The 19,583-nt window shown below is 40.9% G+C and overlaps 1 protein-coding gene across 1 annotated transcript in view; it reads right to left on the bottom strand.

Moving 5' to 3' along the window:
- The window catches only part of LOC307133461 (fibrocystin-L-like), a gene marked incomplete at its 5' end in the record, with an annotated part of 76,754 nt that overhangs the window by 55,275 nt on the left and 1,896 nt on the right, over window positions 1-19,583 (bottom strand). The window contains 25 exons of the mRNA XM_079828545.1: window positions 153-260; window positions 354-459; window positions 1,025-1,147; window positions 9,250-9,404; window positions 9,625-9,757; window positions 10,331-10,497; window positions 10,588-10,751; window positions 10,917-11,038; window positions 11,145-11,297; window positions 11,495-11,605; window positions 11,746-11,900; window positions 12,770-12,913; window positions 13,072-13,207; window positions 13,349-13,508; window positions 13,655-13,746; window positions 13,922-14,187; window positions 16,877-16,966; window positions 17,143-17,253; window positions 17,361-17,431; window positions 17,529-17,571; window positions 17,660-17,733; window positions 17,814-17,867; window positions 17,976-18,069; window positions 18,172-18,229; window positions 18,330-18,438. Of these exons, the coding sequence (XP_079684671.1) occupies window positions 153-260; window positions 354-459; window positions 1,025-1,147; window positions 9,250-9,404; window positions 9,625-9,757; window positions 10,331-10,497; window positions 10,588-10,751; window positions 10,917-11,038; window positions 11,145-11,297; window positions 11,495-11,605; window positions 11,746-11,900; window positions 12,770-12,913; window positions 13,072-13,207; window positions 13,349-13,508; window positions 13,655-13,746; window positions 13,922-14,187; window positions 16,877-16,966; window positions 17,143-17,253; window positions 17,361-17,431; window positions 17,529-17,571; window positions 17,660-17,733; window positions 17,814-17,867; window positions 17,976-18,069; window positions 18,172-18,229; window positions 18,330-18,438 (2,999 nt within the window). The remainder of the gene's footprint in view (window positions 1-152; window positions 261-353; window positions 460-1,024; window positions 1,148-9,249; window positions 9,405-9,624; window positions 9,758-10,330; window positions 10,498-10,587; window positions 10,752-10,916; window positions 11,039-11,144; window positions 11,298-11,494; window positions 11,606-11,745; window positions 11,901-12,769; window positions 12,914-13,071; window positions 13,208-13,348; window positions 13,509-13,654; window positions 13,747-13,921; window positions 14,188-16,876; window positions 16,967-17,142; window positions 17,254-17,360; window positions 17,432-17,528; window positions 17,572-17,659; window positions 17,734-17,813; window positions 17,868-17,975; window positions 18,070-18,171; window positions 18,230-18,329; window positions 18,439-19,583) is intronic.

The raw sequence follows: 19,583 nt of genomic DNA, 5'->3' as shown, positions 1-19,583 counted from the left end.
CATCCCTGATATTTTGACACATTTTTGTGTATGTATCTATTCAAGCGCAAGGAGATGCGAAAGATAACTAAATTCTGTGTTCACACACTCTCTGAAATACGTCTCTCTGTGTGCGCACAATTATTTTATGACATTACTGGGTTTTAACTTACTGGTAAGCTGTAGAACAGAGCATTCCACGTCTCCAATCTTTACAGTGACGTTTCCACCATCAAAACCAGATCCAGTTATGGTAAGAACTGTTCCCAGACCACTGGATCCTGAAAGACAAGTTATATCAGTAATATAAACCACTAAAAACCACCATGAATAGAGATGACAGCTTTTGTCTGAGACTTGATCATTTACTCTACCTTCTGTAGGTGAGATCCTGGTCACTGTTGGGGTCTTTGACTCACTCCAGGTGAAACCACAGTCCCCTGAGCACCTTGATGGAATACCGTTGATGAAAACCTCGACCTTAAAGATAAGAAAAGAAATATAGATTTTTGTCATTTGACATCCTGAACCTGTGTTTCTCAACTGGTTTTGCTTCAGAAAACACATATTACAATGGTCTTTAAGTTTACATTTACATTTACATTTAAAAAACACCCAATGCAGTACTAAAATAGAAAATAAAAAAATCTAAAACATTTACATTTATATAAAATTTGTATTAATGTTTACCCCTTTTACCAATAAACTTGTATGTAATGCATTCTTGAGAACTTCTAAAATTAAATATTAATAGGATCATGCACATTCAAACTATAAGGAACCTTTAGTCATTATACAAATAAACCTTTCAGTCTTAAGTTCATCCAATCCTCTCAACATGCAAAATCCCCAGAACAGTGGATATTCAAACCGAGCAAACAGAACACAACCGGACAGATCCTTTAACTGACCCACTTTGTAGCAATATTGAAATCTGCACACTACACGGCATCAGGTAACATGAGGAAGAACCTTTAAAAACAAGCTGCATATATATGACCAATGCATGTTGGAAAAACATTATTGAAGTGAGTAAGAAATGCACCTGTGGTTTATTTGTAGGCACGCGCAGAAAGTCTCCCATAATTCTCTGCTTGAAGAGGCCTCCTTGGTCGTTCTTCCATGATGTCAATGAAGGGTTCACACCGACCACATTGGAAGCATTGATCTGGTTTACATTATCAAAAAATGTTAATTCAGCCAGATATGAAATAAAAATTTTGAGTCAATGAAGATATGCATTACGGATTAAGAATTTGGGGTCTGTAAGATTTTTGATGTTTTTGAAAAAAGCCTCTTGTGCTCACCAAAGCTGCAGTATTTGATAAAAAAGACAGTAAAATCAGCAATTCATTTTCAGTAGTTATTACTCAAGTTCAGAATCATTTGATTCTTCACAAACCATTTTAATATGCTAATGTGGTGCTCAGGAATCATTTCTTAAATTGCTTATTCCATTTAAAGGCTTACATAGGCTTGCCCATGTATATACACTATATTGACAAAAGTTATTGGGACACCCCTCCAAATCATTGAATTCAGGTGTTCCAATCAAGCACCTAGGCATGCCGACTGCTTCTACAAACATTTTTGAAAGAATGGGTCACTCCCAGGAGCTCAGTGAATTTAAGCGTGGTACTGTAATGGTTGCCACCAGTGCAAGAAGTTCATTCGTGAAATTTCCTCCCTACTAAATATTACACGGTCAACAGTTAGTGATATTTTAACAAAGTGGAAGTAATTGGGAACTACATCAACTCAGCCACAAAGTGGTAGGCCTCGTAAAATCACAGAGCAGGGTCAGCGCATGCTGAGGTGCACAGTGCATATAAGTAGCTCAAGAACAGTGCGTAGAGAGCTTCATGGTAGGTTTCCATGGCTGAGCAGCTGCATTCAAGCCTTACATCACCAAGTGCAATGCAAAGCATCAGATGCAGTGGTGTAAAGCCACTGAGGAACTCTTAATGCTTTAGCATACCAAGACCTTTTGGACAATTTCATGCTCCCAACTTTGTGGGAACAGTTTAGGGATGGCCCCTTCTGGTTCCAACATGACTGCACACCAGTGCACAAAGCAAGGTCCACAAAGACATGGATGAGCAAGTTTGGTGTGGCGGAACTTGATTGGCCTGCACAGAGTCCTGACTTCAACCCGATAGAACACCTTTGGTATGAATTAGAACGGAGACTGCGAGCCAGGCCAACATCAGTGCCTGACCTCACAAATGCCACTGTCACTCTGGCGTATCTCTAGTTATTACAGCATTATTGTGCTGCTAGACCCCTAAGATCATCTCAAAGTCTTCTTTTAAATGTTCCAAATCTCGGTTAAAAACCAAGAGAGATTGCGCCTTTGCGGTGGGAGCCAGCTCCGCATCTTTGGAATAGCCTCCCCCTACATATTAAATCCTGTGACTCCTTTGAGTGTTTAAAATCTATGTTGAATCTATGTTTGTTTAATGCTTTGTTTTGTTTTATGGTGTGCATGTGTTTATGTTTTGTAATGTTGGGTCTGTAAAGCACTTTGGTCAACTTGTGTTGTTTTTAAACGTGCTTTAGAAATAAGATGATTGATTGAAATGTCTTTTTCACCTTTTCACTTCACATTGCAGTAAAATGCAAGTAAGATGGGTTGCACACAGCTTTCCATGTTGAATTGGAAAAATAAAGTTGTGTTATATATTTTAAGAATATCAATTGAACATATTTTATGATCTCACTTTATAATAGGTGGCTTTAAATACAATGTACTTATTTTGTTCATATTGTATTGCAAAACACTTTTGCTGATATTGAGGTGGGATACAGGTAAAGTTAGGGACAGGTGTGGTGGTATTGGTAAGTTTAAGGGTAGGGTTAGGTGTAAGGGAAGTGTCAACTGTGTAATTATAAATGTAACTACAGAAATGAATTACAAATGTAATTACATTTTTAAAATGTAAGTACAATGTAAAAACATGTATGTACACAATAAGTGCATTGTATCAAATGATTAATTTAAATGTTAGTACATAGTAGTTGTCACAACCACGTTTAATCTAGTTCCCTTTCGAAAGGGAACTCGCGCTGCGTCAGCTGACGCTACGGGGAACGCCTCCAGCGTGACAGGTGCCTGAAATCACAATTACAAAACGTCCATCCTATTGACCGGCGACAGCCTATGACGTCATCAAGGTGCAACCAGGAAGTATAAAAGGGCGCCTTGCCAACATGACAGTATCTTTTCGTCTTCAGGGACTGTTTGCCGATTTCACGTAAAGCGTCAGAAAGTTACAATCGAGAGAATGAAGTGTGCTCAGAAGCAACGCCACTTCCGCAGATGTGTGGACCCGTGTACCAGGTATCTTACACCTGAGGATACACACACACTCTGTGTTTACTGTCTGGGTGAGGAGCATGCACGGGAAGTTCTCGAGGGAGCTTCCTGTGCAAACTGCGAGCGTTTTCCCCTGAAGACGCTCCACTCTCGTCTGGCTCTCTTCTCGAGGGGAGAGAGTTCAGCATCTGGGGACAGCCCCGCTCGAGCTGAGGCTGAGCGGCGTCTGAAGTCCTGGGGTTCCCAGATGGATCTGGCTCGTCGTCTGGAGACTGGTGTGGTGCTCGCAGATGACGATCCAGATCACGAGGGGCAGACATCGGAGGAGGAGCGGGATTTGAGCTCCTCCTCCTCGTCTGCGGCTCTTCCAACAGAGCAAAGGATGGATGAAGAGGTTGGTGAGTCAGCTGAGGCTGAAACCTCACATCCATCCTGTCCCATGTACGGGGAGCTGGTGGAGGTCATGGAGCGCGCTGCAGGTAGACTGCAGCTGCCGTGGCAGCGCGCGAGGAGAGAGGTCGTGCGTCCAAATCGTTTGGATGACCGGTTTCTCTCCGCTCATGACTGCCCAGCTCCCGGGAGTCTTCCATTTCTTCCAGATCTCCATCAACAGATCTCGAAGGGATGGAAGAAGCCTTATTCAGCCCCCATCCATCGGCATCAGCGAGCTAACTTCGCTGATGTCGAGGGACTGGCTGAGGCTGGATATGTGTCGTTGCCGCCCGTGGACGAGACGTTTGCGAACTATCTCGCCTCTGGGCGGCCATCGACACTGAGGTCTCCCACCCTGCCGACCAAACCTCTTAGGACAACATCACGTTTGAAGGGCAGGGCGTACATGTCAGCGGGTCACGCTGGGGCAGCTTTACACACCATGGCGGTGTTACAAGCCTACCAGGCGGACCTGCTGAGGGACCTCGATCAGGGGGAGGGACTAACCCCTGATGCGGTGACCGAGTTGCGCCGGACCACGGATCTCGCCCTCCGGGCTGCCAAACAAACCGCGTTTGCCATCTGTCGTTCGATGGCGCGGATGGTAGCCACGGAGAGACATCTGTGGTTGAACCTGGCGGACATCGGGGAGAAAGAGAAGTCTTTTCTCCTGGATGCCCCGGTTTCGCCCTCTGAACTTTTCGGCACCTCCGTGGAGGCGGTGGTCGGAAAGTTCAGGGAGGCGAAGGCGCGCTCGGCGGCATTCAAAACATTCATCCCGCTGAGGTCCGGGACCGCGCCCAGGCAGCCGGGTGTCCTGGCCCGTCACGATCTGAGGACTGGAGACGGGACCAGCGAACCAGCGTCGCCTCTCGAGCGCCCCCTCCGTGGAGGACTGGTGCGCAGAGAAGGCGGGACACCCGAAACAAGAAGAGGAAGGAAGCCGGTGCTGGTAACCGGAACCAGCGTAGGCAGCGGACTCCGCCCCCCAGGGCGCGCAGATGAGCGCTGCCTTTTTCCCTTCCTCCTGTGCTTTCCCCTGGGCGCTTTACATCAGGCCGGTGGGCCAATGATGAGCAGAAAATGTAAGATTCTGACGGCCCGCCTGGTTTGTTTGGTGAAAGCGCCCCCCTCAGGATGGAGGTCGTATACTAGCTTGATGGCTGGTTTAAAGCGCCGAGAAGAGCGAGTGGTGAGTCCCCCTCGAGAAAGGTGAAACATTTTCTACTAATGTTTTCAGGACTCCGTTTTTCGCTCTCCTGAGAGGGCTCGGGGGATAACGGAACATCGATGGACATAGCAGGGCCTGCAGCTCCCCGTGAGTAAGCTAAGAACGATCTTCTTTGCAACATTATATGTTTGTGCATAATGCTATACTTTAGCTAGTAGAGATCTACCGCCTCTCCGTGTTATCTCTATCACTTATGTGAGTGTTTGTATTTGCCGCTCTTGCTTGCGGGCTTGTGGCGCGCGGGGGCGAGTTGTTGTTTTCCTAGCTCTAAGTATAAAGTAGCATTACGACCGGGTTAAGCACTAATGCGTGAGCTGTAGTGAGATCTGCGCCCAGCCCTGTTGGGCTTTTAAATGGGTTTCGGGGCCCCGTTGTTTATGTAAGGGGTGATAATATTTCTTTCCTGAGCCCTGGGTAGATCTAGTGCAGGTTTAGCACCGCACCACTTGGCCTAGGCTTTGCTAAGGATGGGGGGCACTTCCTTTAAAAGCAGGTTTGTCGCCCTAGGCCTTTCTTTAAGTATAAGAACAGTGCATGTTTTTCTGCAAACTTGATTCAGCCTCCTCTTATTACAGAGTAGTCCGGCCAAGGCCCGCCCCCTTCTCTGCGTTCTGGGGTTATTTAGTAATGCAGTGTAGGTGTTGCAGCAGGGATAGCGACCTTGCCAGTGGTCGTGGGGCCAGGCTGAGCGTCTTTCGCTGTGTGCGTATAAGACTTTAGTTTTGCTGTGCCATGCCTTTCAGAGCTGGTGTGGCCACCACCTTCTGGTGGCCCCCGGCTTCATCCTGGAGGATGGTACGGCCGGTGAGTTACATTTTTGTATGATGTGTTTACCCTCTGCTCTATGTCCTCTGCTCCACCTTCTTTAGGGCTCGGGTTGAGCTGAACATCGCAACCTTCTGCAAAAAGTGGCGGTTTGATCGAATGCTCCCCTGAGGCCCGAGCATTACCAATGGCTGACGTCCTTGCACGAACGGCAGACCGCTGTATGAGAAAGTAAGGCGGCCGCCCTGAAGCAGGTGACGTAAGTTGTACTCCCCTCGCTTTAGAGGGTTCCTAAGCATTTGTTTGCTGAGTGCACTGCTGTTGGCAATGTGATTAGGTTCATGTCTGTAGGCACTGCCCTGTGAGACTGCGCTATCGCGGAGGCCCTTTAGCCTCTGGGATGGAGCCAGCCCCAAGTGCGGGCATATGAAGGCCAGCTGGTTGTGAGTAGCCAGCTTGGGCAGTCTGGGCAGCGGACTCCAGGACAAGGGAGTCTCGACGTCGTGGCCCATAGGTGGGCCCCCGAGGATTCTTTCCGTCGACGTCAACTTCAGCAGAAACCTCGTCAACCAGTAGGCCCTCTTTGGCCTCCTTGGGGATGAGTCCCCAGGTGATAACTGGATGTCCAGTTCTTCGTCAGCAGCAGACAGCTACCGTCAGCCCGGGTGCAGCAGCCAGCCTTCTTCTATCCGTGGCAGGGTTCATAGAACCTGCAGACCTCCTATTTGGAGGTAGGCCCTGCCAGGCCTCCCTGAGGGGTAGGCTCCCGTTTTTGGGTTACCCTGGCTCAGATGGTAGGCCCCATCAGGCCTCCCTGAGAGCCTGCTGTGAGTAGCAGGCCTTGCCCGGTCTCCCCCGAGGGGGTATTCCTGGGCATTAGTCCCTCGACGGCTGGCACGAGCTGCTAGTAGGTGGTAGGCGCTACCAAGCCTCCCTAAGGGCCTGCTGTGGGGTAAGCAGGCTCACTGGACCTCCTCTGAGGGGTTGGTCCCGGGCCCCAGTCACTGGATGGCTAGCACGAGCTGCTAGTAGGTAGTAGGCCTCACCCGGCCTCCCTGAGGGCGAGTTCCCGGTTCCCAGTCTCTGTGGCGGTGAGCAAGGAGTGCTAGCAGGTAGTAGGCCTCACTAGGCCTCCCTGGAGGACTAGCACGTTCTGCTATCAGGTGGTAGGTGGCGAGCCTCCCTGAGATCGTTCCCCGGTCCCCAGTTCCGGTACCTCATGGTAGCATGGGTTGCTAACAGGTAAGCAAGCGGCACGGGCTTCCCTGGGGGATTCGCTATTGGATTGTAGGCCTCACCTGGCCTCCTCTAAGGGCATGTTCCGGTTTCGTAGTCACTAGATGAGTCTAGTCACTGTGAAAAAGCTATCTCTAGCGCACCTATTGTCAGGTGGCAGGCCTAACTAAGCCTCCCTGAAGGAATGCCCAACGACTAAACAGGTGGTTGGCCTCACTAGGCCTCCCTGACGGAGCGAGTCCCTGTTCTCCCAGCTACCTCGAGGGCTAGCTCGACTGCGGTCAGGTGGTAGGCCTGCTAGGCCTCCCTGAGGGCGAGCTCCGTGGTTTGGACATGCGAGCAGTCGGCACAGGTTACCAGGTGGAGGCCCCTTCTGGCCTCCCTGGGGGACGAGTTCCCCGGGTGGGAACACATAACTGGCTTTACGCTGACAGCTGGTGGTCACCTGCTATCAGGCGCCGGTTTCTAGCTGGTAGCACCTGAAGGCGGTGTTCATACCCTAGCATGACGAGACGACGCTGCTACTATGCGGTCCCTACAGGAAGGGACTCTCATAGATCGCCTACAGCATGGTTACCTACCAGGCAGGCTTGGGAGCTCCTCTCAAGTGAGAGTCTTCTGTGAGCTGATAGCCGCTTGGCACTGATCCGTCGGTTGTAGGCCCCTCGAGGCCTCCCAGCAAGGATCAGCCTGTAGGCCTGTTCGGCCTCCTGAGCACGTTTTAAAATAAATGCTTGGTAGATCCTAGGATCGAGCGGCTAAACTCCCCTCGCTAGCAAGGGTTAGAAAGCACTTCGCTAAGGCGCTGCTCTCCAGGATAACCCGTCTCTGAGGTCCGGCTGGTGGAGGACACTGCCTTTTTGCAGTACCCTAGCAGGATGTCTCTCCGGAGGCAAGTACCAGAGGCTCAACCCCACAGACAGGGGTTGGCCAAACTGATGTGTCCCACATAGAGGTCGCTAGGTCAGGCCTCCCTGGTGGCATTCGGTGAATTCTTCCCGAATAGTGACTGGCACGGGTTCCCTCGGGTCCCCTTGCCACGTTCCCTTAAAGGAACCCCTTCTGTCGAATGGGCTGGTTCCAGGCCTTCGAGCGGCCAGGGTAGGGCTTCATATGGTATGCGAAGGTTCCTTCTCAGGTTTATAGCTTGGGCTTTGACCGTAGGGAGCGCTGTCACTGACAGCCTAATGTGACCAGAAGGGGAGTGGTTCAGGCATTTCAGTTGAATTTGCTTGTCCTGACAGTTGTCACTGCCAGTGGGCATGCACTCCTTTCGGCATGGCGGCGTTGGTATATCGTTCCCCGTAGCGTCAGCTGACGCAGCGCGAGTTCCCTTTCGAAAGGGAACGTCTCTGGTTACGTATGTAACCTATGTTCCCTGAGAACAGGGAACGAGACGCTGCGTCGCTTTGCCATGCCTCAAGGCTTGCCTGCCAAACAGTCCCTTCAGACGTTTAGATACTGTCATGTTGGCAAGGCGCCCTTTTATACTTCCTGGTTGCACCTTGATGACGTCATAGGCTGTCGCCGGTCAATAGGATTGACGTTTTGTAATTGTGATATCAGGCACCTGTCACGCTGGAGGCGTTCCCCGTAGCGTCAGCTGAAGCAGCGTCTCGTTCCCTGTTCTCAGGGAACATAGGTTACATACATAACCAGAGACGTTTTCATGGACATTCTGTTTGTTATCATTGGTCACATGTCTTCCTTTGTTCTATTTTCCCGCCACAATCTGTCACCATGGACACTGGTCACGTTCATCACTGTTCATCATTTTAGTTAATCACCTGTGTATTTAAGTTCCTGCTTGTTTTCTGTTCAGTGGCTGGTATTGTCTGTGCAACAGAGCACACTGTTTTGCATGTCGGCTTGTAAGTTGTATCTTATTATTAAAACCTGAGTGATCTTCATCTTCTTGGTCTTCATCTTCCTAGAACCTGAGCGTTACAGTAGTTAAGCAAGGCCACCTAATATAAAGTGGGTCTCATTTTACAATTACACACATTTATAGCTGATTTAACTTTTTTCAAAATGAAAACTCATCATCAACTCAACTCGGTTTTCAACATCAATATTATTGAACTGAATTGAATCAACACTGAACTGACTGTTTATCACTGTAAAGCTGCTGAATTGTATAAAGCACTGTATAAATAAAGGTGACTTGACTTATTTTTTTAATTACATTTTTTTATTAAATTCTCATTAGCATTTGCTCACTAGCGGTTCCCCTGCTGTCTTGCAAACCCCACCTCAGTTTATTGTAATAGCACTCTGAACTCTTTCTTGCCTTTAACAGAGGCTGATTTCCAGGGATGGTGAGCCACTGGATGTACCACCTGTAGCCTCTACAGTCTCCATATCTCTGCACCTGCAGTTGGCCGAGCTCTGGGATCCCCTGCAGGGCGTACTGCAGGTCCGCAGCGCTGATGTCTACCGCCAGGCCTGGGAACACATAACACATGTACAACATGAAAAAAACAGATAATCTCTTGAAAGATTGTGTTTTATGTAAAAATAAGTACAGTTCGCTATTCTAATAAATAAACAATGTTTGCCATCAAGAATCTGCATTGCAACAGGAAATTTCATGTACTACATGATTCAGTTACTTCCAGCAACTACACAACAAAGTAACAGATAAACCCACAGCCAACATGCTTACCTTCAACACGCTGGGCTAAGAACTCAACGTCAAAGGTTCCTGTAAGAGGGGGGCTGGCCTTCTGAGGGCGCATAATAGTGACAGTGGCATTCCCTTGGCTTTGAATCAGTAGGTCTGCTGTGCTGTTTAACTTCTGTAGGACAAAAAATTAAATCTGAAGATTGAGAATATGGAAGGCTTACATGGATCTCTTAAAAAGATAATTCACCCAAAAATAAAAATTGTCATCAATAACTCACCCACATATTGTTCCAACCCCATAAGACTTTCGTTCATCTTTAGAACACAAATGAAGACATTTGATTCATATGGATTAGTTTTATGATCTCTTTATGAATGTTTTGAAGCATTAGAATTTTGGGTGAATAGATTTTAGGTGAAGGGACAGAAATTTATCAGATTTCCTTAAAAATATCTTTATTTCTGTTCTGAAGATAAGCAAAAGTCTTATGGGTTTGAAACAACATGAGGTTGAGTAATTGATGACAGAATGTTTATTTTAGGGGGAACTAACCCGTTAACTGTGCAATTATGTGCACACAATCTGCAGGAAACGATTCACATATATAGCAATAACTCAAATGTCAAAGACAGATCTTATGACAAGCAAATATTCTGTTATCTCCTGTCACATAAGAGAAATCAGAAGGCTCCAGCACTTCAAGCACTTCATTGTAGAATGATTTCCATTTTAACTGTAACTTACCTTCAGAAAGCCTATTTCAAACAGTAGGACACCAAAGCCACAGTTGTAAGGTGTCGCGGTGATCTCATAGCTGACTTGTGAAGCAGTTGCTTGCTTGCTCACAATTATGTTTGAAAAGAAAAGTCCTGAACTGGCTAGAGCAGGTGGTCTTCTTCTGTGGATTATAACTGAAGTGGAGAGAGAAAATAGAACATTAAATTTAAAAAGACCACTTTAAAATAAAATGTAAAACTTATTTAAAACGTATTCCTATTCACCATTAGGATCCAAAGCATTCGTTGCACGTCCAATGTGAACATTGTCTATGAAGTAAACAGAGTTAGCGGCCACTCCATACACACTGAACTGAATAAGTTTGTAGCTGGTGCCTATGTAGTCTGTCTGTATGGAGCTCAGGAGATCCACACACTTGTAGTTCCACCTGAGAATGACAACATCAATATTATACTCAAAACAAAAATGACCTTGTTATTGGATTGATTTTGTTATGAATAAAGACAAATCCTCTTTAAAGAAAAGAGGTCGGTCCGGTCCGTGTACGTTTTGCTCTTCAGGTTACTTTTTATGTTCAGTAGATTAAACTTACTTATCTGTTGAGTCAAATTGCACAGAGATACGTATGTTCACTTCCCGGTAAGTATTCGCAGCCAGGTAACTGAACAATATTCCCAGTTCATTCACCAGACGCCCTTTGTAGGCCAGGCAGAGCTACAAAAAATATAGATATACTATATATTTTCATATTTGAAAAGTTAATTTCCATACTGAGAAAAATCCATTAGTAAGGATCACTGAGGTGTTTAGTGGAGCTTACAGTGTTGTATGTTTGTAGCAGTATTGGGCTGTAGATCGCTCCGGATGCTGAAATGTCATTGGCATTGAAGAGAATCTCTGGATTCTTCAGAGACCAGCGGCCACAGAAAGCCTCTGAATCAGTGACCCGGACCCCTCTCATACCACCTGAAAACTGTATGACAAGGAGAAAGCACTACAAGCTGGACAAAAAGGGGATGTTTTCAAAAAAAAAAACTGATGTCTATAATGCTAGAACTAATGTCACACATTATTTGCAAGGCTAACTTGACTTGATTTGAAATAGGTACAGTAGGCATGTCCTCTGCATGCAGAACATACTTGATCATCTGCTTTTGCAGCCTTGCTTACCCCTGTGGCGCTGGTCTCATAATCTCTGAAAAATTTCACATTAGTGTTCTCCGTGGTCGGAATCTCTGCTGGACATTTAGCGGTGATCATTATATCCAGTGCTGAACGCACCTTTAATAAAAATAAAGAAAAAACAGAGGTGTAACCCGTCATGTAGAAAAGGAATATTTCAAGAGAGCATTCAAAATATTTGTACACAGTACTGTTATTTTATTCTGGTAAATATTAAGAAATATAAAACAAACAAAAACCTCGGTTTCAGAAGCATTGAAAGGCAGAGGGAGGGACGGAACTCCACCCCACAGCAGTGTGAACGTCTCCATGCTGGCCTGGCCTTTCACTTTCTCATTAACTGTGATGTTCGTGTCTGAGTCCATGATCAAGTAGTCAAGATCCTCAAAGTCACCTGAGATAATTAAAAAATTTAAAATAAAATAAAAATACCAAATTACTCTTAAATGTACTGGAATACTTTACAAGCAACAAAGGCAACAAAAAAAAACACCCTAATGTACATAACTGATAAATAATAATACGAATTTTAATAAGAAACAACATAATAATGGAAATATATATGAAAAATATATAATGTGGTAACACTTTACTTAAAGCCTTTATGTATAATCCATTATGAAGGTATGTTATGATTCCTTATATATTTTCATAAATTGTAACCAAAATTGCTTGTCATGCATTTTAACGCATTATACTTTCTAAAGGTGTAAACATGAAGTATTATAATGCATTGTGGTTACAATTATTCATTAAATCATACAATGTATTATACACTGCATTACAAGGCATAATTAATGCATTATATATAAAGGCTTTATGTTTAAAGTGTTACTGGTTACTAACAAACATGTTATTTTACTATTTTATTATTTTACCATAAAAGTGCATATTGAAAATATAGTATCACCATGCTATATATATTTCACCATAAATTACATCATAATTTGTACTTTTTACTTTCAATAAAGCATATACGGTATATTACAGTATTTGAATACATTAAATGCATTTTTTCTAAATATAGAGATGACTAAATAAATAGTGACACATAGTTGGCCAACTAACATTAGGTTTTAACTGTAGCATTTATAAATTATTTTCATTAAAAAAAATGTATTACAATTTATATTTTACAGAAATGTGGTGTAGATGGGTAATTGGTCATATGAAATTCTGTTATAGTACATATCTCATGTAACTGTTTTTGTGAGCACAAGTCAGATGACAAAGAAATCAGTCAAAGATCATTTTTAAGTTCACCTCTGTTAGAGTTGAATGTCACATTGTACAGTGACTCATTGTCCAGTTCTTCCTTTGTGACAGTAACGCTGTCTGGTTTAATTGTCCACAAATCATTCAGAGCGTTCTGCAACTCCATCGCTGATGCACTAACTGAGATCGGCCCTACAACATGCAAAGCAACTAAAACATTACAAACATGCAAACAAAAAGACGTCTCTAGAGGTAGTGAAGAAGGGTAAATGCAAAAAATTAGAAGCACATGAAAATTACATATTTTAGCTTCATCAAACACACATTCACAATGCTGTGAACTAATGCACCTGTTATAAGACCTCCATATGTCAGGAAGTAGTATGTATTTTCACAGTTGCTCAGAGGGAAACAATTACTGCTAATTCTCAGAGTCTGCACCTCACTGATGGGGGCTATTGGCATCCATCTCATGAAACGAATCACCTAAAATCAACAAAAAAAAAATTCAAACAAAAATTTACATAGCAGGTAGATGAGCTCATATCTGAGACTTGTTCAGTTTCTGCAGGTGCTATCTTATCTTATCTAGATAATCTTTGAACTTTCTCCTGTGAGCTCACTTACCTGTTTTTCAGGTAGTACATTATAGTTTGCGTAAATCCACTGTTTCTCATTTACAGCTTCTGTTGTCTGCTGTGCCGTGAAAGGGCTGATCTCTTTGAAAAAGGCCACATCCACTGATGCTGCTGCTCCATTCTCCTGCACTAGAATCTCAATGTAGTACCTGTAGCACATTGAGAGATGTTTCATATATTGACTATATTGTAGTCAATATAGACAATGATAACAATAATAACGACAAAAAGACTAATAGAGAGCAAACATTATGACTTTTTGAACATTATTTACTACTTGAAAACCTTCACTTACGGTTTTCCCTTCTCTAAGCGCATGACGTCTGACCTCTGAGTGCTATAGGTGAAGAAACTGGTTGTATAGTAAGTCTGTGATGCAATCTTAACCTGAAATAAAACAAAATGATTAAATTAAAAAGTAAATTTAAATATGCTTGAATTCCAAAGCATTCATAAATTACAATGATTTAAGTTCAGATCTATGCTTAAAAAGTGCAGTGAACAGGATAATTTCTTATAATGATAACTACTGAAATTATGATTTTATTTGTCATTCAGATACCTTATCCTTGGGAAGACCTGTCTTGCTGAAATATAGCTGGCATTGGTCATCTGCTTTGATTCGGAAATAGTAGTTGTCGGTCTCCGTTGGAACAAAGAAACCACTCAATCTTGCCACAAAGTTTTCAATCTCATTGGGCCACACATAGGACAGCGAATCCACCCACCGGACGGAATATCCAGGCCTGCTGGAATTATACTTCAGGACGTCCTCCAGAAGGTACGGAGAAGAGTTGTTCCACATCTCCATTTTAAAACCTCTGCCACCTACAAACATGAACATTTAATTATCACTCAATACAATCAAGACTGTTGATACTGTTTATAGGAATATACATTTTGCATGTGTTATTAATTTCATTAATAGTAGGAGAGACCTGAGCATGTTTGCATCTATTCTTACTTTTTAATTATTTTTGATGAATATTTCTCAGGGTAGGTTTCAAAGTCAAACAGATACCTTATAGTTGTGGCTAATAAACATTTTTACCATTATTAACCAGGAAAAAAATTCTGTAAATAAAATAAATAAAATAAAATAAATAAAATAAAATAAAATAAAATAAAATAAAATAAAATAAAATAAAATAAAATAAAATAAAATAAAATAAAATAAAATAAAATAAAATAAAATAAAATAAAATAAAATAAAATAAAATAAAATAAAATAAAATAAAAAAAATAAATAAATAAATAAATAAATAAAAAAAAAATAAAAAAAATAAAATAAAATAAAATAAAATAAAATAAAATAAAATAAAATAAAATAAAATAAAATAAAATAAAATAAAATAAAATAAAATAAAATAAATAAAATAAAATAAAATAAAATAAAATAAAATAAAATAAAATAAAATAAAATAAATAAAATAAAATAAAATAAAATAAAATAAAATAAAATAAAATAAAATATTTTTTTCCGAAAATGAATCACATTAATTATTTTAGTTTAGATGTATAATAATAATAATAATAATAATAATAATAATAATAATAATAATAATAAATTGTATTTGTACTGCACTTTACATTTGGAACAAATCTCAAAGTGCTACAGTTAAGATCATTTAAGAAGGATAAAATACTAATAGATTGAATAGTTAAAAGGCATAAGTTCTCCTAAAAATAAATGTTTTTAGTCCTTTTTTTAAAAGTCTCAGTAGTTTGAGGTGGGGGGGGGGGGGGGGGGCATTTCCATAGATGCACTGGTGGGTTAGAAGGGAGACCTGCATCAGCTGTCATCCGTAGGTCATTTTTGACTCTAACCAGGGCCGTTTCCGTACTGTATGCAGAGCAGAAGCCAGACTGAAATTTTTCGAAAAGATTGTTGTATTTGAGATGATCCTGGAGGTGGGAAGCTACAACTTTTTCCAGTACTTTGGAGAGGAATGGGAGATTGGAAATGGGCCTGTAATTTGCAAGCACATCTGGGTCAGAAGTGGTCTGATTATGGCAGTTTTTAGGGCAGATGGAACATTGCCAGACTGGAGGGAGTTGTTTATTATTGTGGTAATCAGAGGACTTAGGACAGAGGTGTTTACTTTCACTAGAGCTGAAGGAAAAGGGTCGAGGGCACAGGTGGTAGGTTTCATCCTTTTAATTATCGTCTCAACCTCTTGCTGTGAGATTTCTGGAAAGCGATGTAGGAGCTCAGAAATTGCAGGCTGTGAGTGCATAGTCAGGGTGGATAGTGGTGAGGATCCAGGAAAGGTATAGTGAATTGAGTCTATTTTTGTTTTGAAAAAGTCCAGGAAATTATTACAGTGCTCTTCTGTAGTTTCTGTAAGTGAGGGGGTTTGTGGTTTGAGTAGATGGTTTATGGTGGAGAACAGCTGTTTGGAGTTTCCGGGACTATTTCTGATGACGTTTGAGTAGAAAGTTGACCGTGCCTCCGTAAGTGACTTTGAATAGTCCTTTCGGTGTTCCTGAAAAGCAAGCTTGTGCACAGTGAGACCTGTGGTTTTGAATCTCCTTTCAATGGCACGCCCAGCTGTCTTCATTTTTCGTAGTTCACCGGTAAACCAGGGTGCTGATCGGGTGAAAGTGACTGTTCTGGTTTTGACCGGGGCATGAAGATCCAGAATGCTTCTGAGGGTGTTATTGTAATAGTCCACTGAATCCATGGGTGGTAGACAGTTTACAGAAAGGAGATGCTGGAGATCGGATGCCATAGTCTCTAGGTTGATGTTTTTTCAGATTTCTGAAGCAGATTTGGCGTTTGGGCTTGATGAGGCTGGATAGTGAAGACATCTTCATGGAGATGGCTTTATGATCAGAAACTCCCAGATCATACACCAGAAGATTGCTGAGAGAAACAGAGTTTGTAATGACTAGATCGAGAGTGTGACCCCTGGAATGAGTGGGGGCATCGACAAGTTGTGTCAGATTGTCATTTTTAAAAAAACGCCTGGCGTTTTGCGCGTCGGTGTGAACACTCACATTGGCGCCCATTGTTTAGTCCCGAGGCGTTAAACGTCGGCGATAAACGCGTGCGTCCCGGTGTGAACAGGCCTTTAGCACTGACTGATTTTACTAGTTACGATAAAAAAAATTAAATAAAATCTAAATCTTAACATTACAATTTAAACCAAAGTCGGGTGGAAAAGCGGCGAACAGACAACGCCAGCGTCCTCTCCCCCTCGTTGCTAGGCAACAATTCCAATATAGGTATGGCATGATCAAAGAGGAATACAACAAATGAATGCATTTATACATTAATACATTTCCTTGCCATCAATTATGTGATGGCTTCTGATATACAATGTTCTACAGGAAACCAGTTACCAGACAAAATAAATCATGGTCTTGGTTGAGATAATGTGTGACATGACAACAGTGTCAGATGTTCTCGCGTGTGAGCACAGAATTTCACTGTTGTGACAACAATCTCTATAAAAAGATTGTTACCAAAATATTACGTCACCATTAAAGATCTAATTTATGATAAGGTTCTCACCAGGAAACACTGTCATATTGGTTCTTTCATAACCAGGTGTTATGCAGACAATCCTCTCATTTGATACGCTCTGAATCTGACACTCATGACCTAAGGGAAAAAATTGTAATAAAACAATACATTTGAAAAACATATTTAAATTATTTTATAAATAATTTATACAATAAATTTGATAATTATAAAAATTCACAATAGTTAATTTTATTATAAATTAATGTTAATCACATAGTAAATTATATATTTAATTTATATTTTTAGAGGGTTACCTCCTACTAACACCATGGCCGGCTGGTCAGTCTCATCAAAGTAATGTCCCTGAATGGTCAGTAATGTGCCGCCCAATATGCTGCCCTCAGAGGGAGAAACTCCTGTCACCTCTGAAAGAGACCAGATCATGTTTTTTTTATTTTATATATTTTTTTATCAGATTTTGTGCAGGCAATTCCATGTTGTATTATTTAAGAAGAATAAATGTTATCCACACCTGCATATGTCTGGAACATGGCAAGCTTGTTCAGTGCCGAGATGCTGAAAACCCCAAGGTCTGGCAAACTCCTAAAAAAGAAAATATGTGTTTTGTCTACTTTTCTGTCAACAACATGCAGAGACTTTAAAGTTTAACTCCTTAAAAGTAAAATCAAACTTCTCTGACCTCCCAAATTGACTGTCGAGAATGTAACTGAGGTTGTGATGACCTGAAAACCAAGGCAATGACATTTAATCTGACAAAAATTTATAGTGAATGAATAGTTCTTGAACATTTTAATAATAATGTTTCCTCACCAACATAAGTTCCAGTCATTTTACAGCTCATAGATCCCCATTGACTGGTCTCATAATCCAAAGAGAGGCCATACCTGAAATATGAATGTGTATTTATGGAGGGTGCATTCACATTTAATGTTTACATTTATCAACTTAACTGAGATATACTTACTTTTCATCTGAATTGGGTTTTAGAAGTTCACAAGGCATGCCTCCCATGTACGCTCTGTTCAAAGAAAACACATTAAAAACAGTTCCTTATGTCAAGATACAGAATATATTTAACATTCATAAAGTTATATTTTTTTCCATTGTGTATTAAATACTTCCTGACCTTAAAAATCTCACATCCATGCCATTGGAGCTTTTTGCCGTGTTGCTTCCGTACACATCAGTATAGATTCTTCCCCGAAGTGTCACCACAGTCCCTAAAGTTCATTCAGTTTTAATATTATTTATTTCTTAGTGAAAGGTACATTTTTTATAAACCAAAGCAGCACAGAGTAATGACAAAAACTAACAAAGCTCACCAGGGGGACCTGAGACTGGACTGATACTTTGAATGCTCGGTGTATAGTATGATCGGCTCTGTGAAAGCAGGTCATGTTTTTATAAATATCATGTTATATTTTGAGAAGATATAATTATAAGTATTAATAAGCAGCACAATGAAATTCATCTCACTTACATAGAACATGCACCAGTAATGCCACTGATATCCATTACAAATGTTACTGGAAAGAATTGGCACACCATCCACGCTGACCCGCACCTCATAGTCATCTTCTGGTAGAGCTCTGAATATAATGCAATACAAAGCTTTCTTTGAGAAACATTTTACATAACATTATGCGGTACAGCTATTTCAAAGAATTAAATGTTACTTATCTTCCTTTATGCACAAATATGACAGACTAAAGTCTGCTATAATAAACATGTTATACAATCAAATGCAATGGGATTTTTTATAATACATAAAATATTAGAATAATTTAATGACATCAAAAGAAAGTTCATGCAAAAAAAATGTATATTCACATTTTCAAATTGCAAGAAAAATATTTGGGAGCTACAGGAGCGGGGAAGATTTAAAGTATATTCATTTTGGTTTCTCATACATAGCTTGTATGAATTTATAAGACTCAAAATAGCACATAAGTCAAAAAAATTGACTGGTCTTATGGTAATTTATATGACTTGTGGTATTATATAATGAATATTCCTAAAATAAAATCTGCTTTTGCATTCCAAAGAAGAAAACAAGTCCCATACATGTAGGTTTGGAACAACAAAAGGGTGAAAATGTCTTGAAAAATAAAGTTTACTATTAAAAAGGACAGCTGAACATCAGTTCCCAAATCAAATATATTGATTCAATTGTGCCTTTAGTTATCATTTTGGAATAAATGTAAAAAATATGTAAAACACTAACTTGATAAGATGTATACTATAATTAATCACAGTTAATGTAAAAGTACAACATAGAATTATATTTGGTTTCTCTTTTTTATGTAATGTTTATTTAACCAGGAAGATGTGACAACATTAATACATTATATATATATATATATATATATATATATATATATATATATATATATATATATATATATATATATATATATATATATATATATATATATATATATATATATATATATATATATATATATATATATATATATATATATATATATATATTAGGGCTGTCAAAAGATTAATTGCATCCAAAATAAAAGTTTGTGTTTACATAATATATGTGTGTGTACTCTGTTAATTATTATTTATATATAAATACACACACAAGCATGTATATATTTAAGAAAAAAATATATAATTTTTATATATAAAACATTTATATATATTATAGATTATATAAATGTATATACAGTCAGTCCTTCCAGAAAAATGCGGCTTTTTTTTGTGATTGTTGCGGGCAAAA

The sequence above is a fragment of the Gobio gobio genome (genome assembly GCF_949357685.1).
Source record: "Gobio gobio genome assembly, chromosome: 11".
Lineage (NCBI taxonomy): Eukaryota > Metazoa > Chordata > Actinopteri > Cypriniformes > Gobionidae > Gobio > Gobio gobio.
This window is presented reverse-complemented; position numbering and strand designations above follow the sequence as displayed.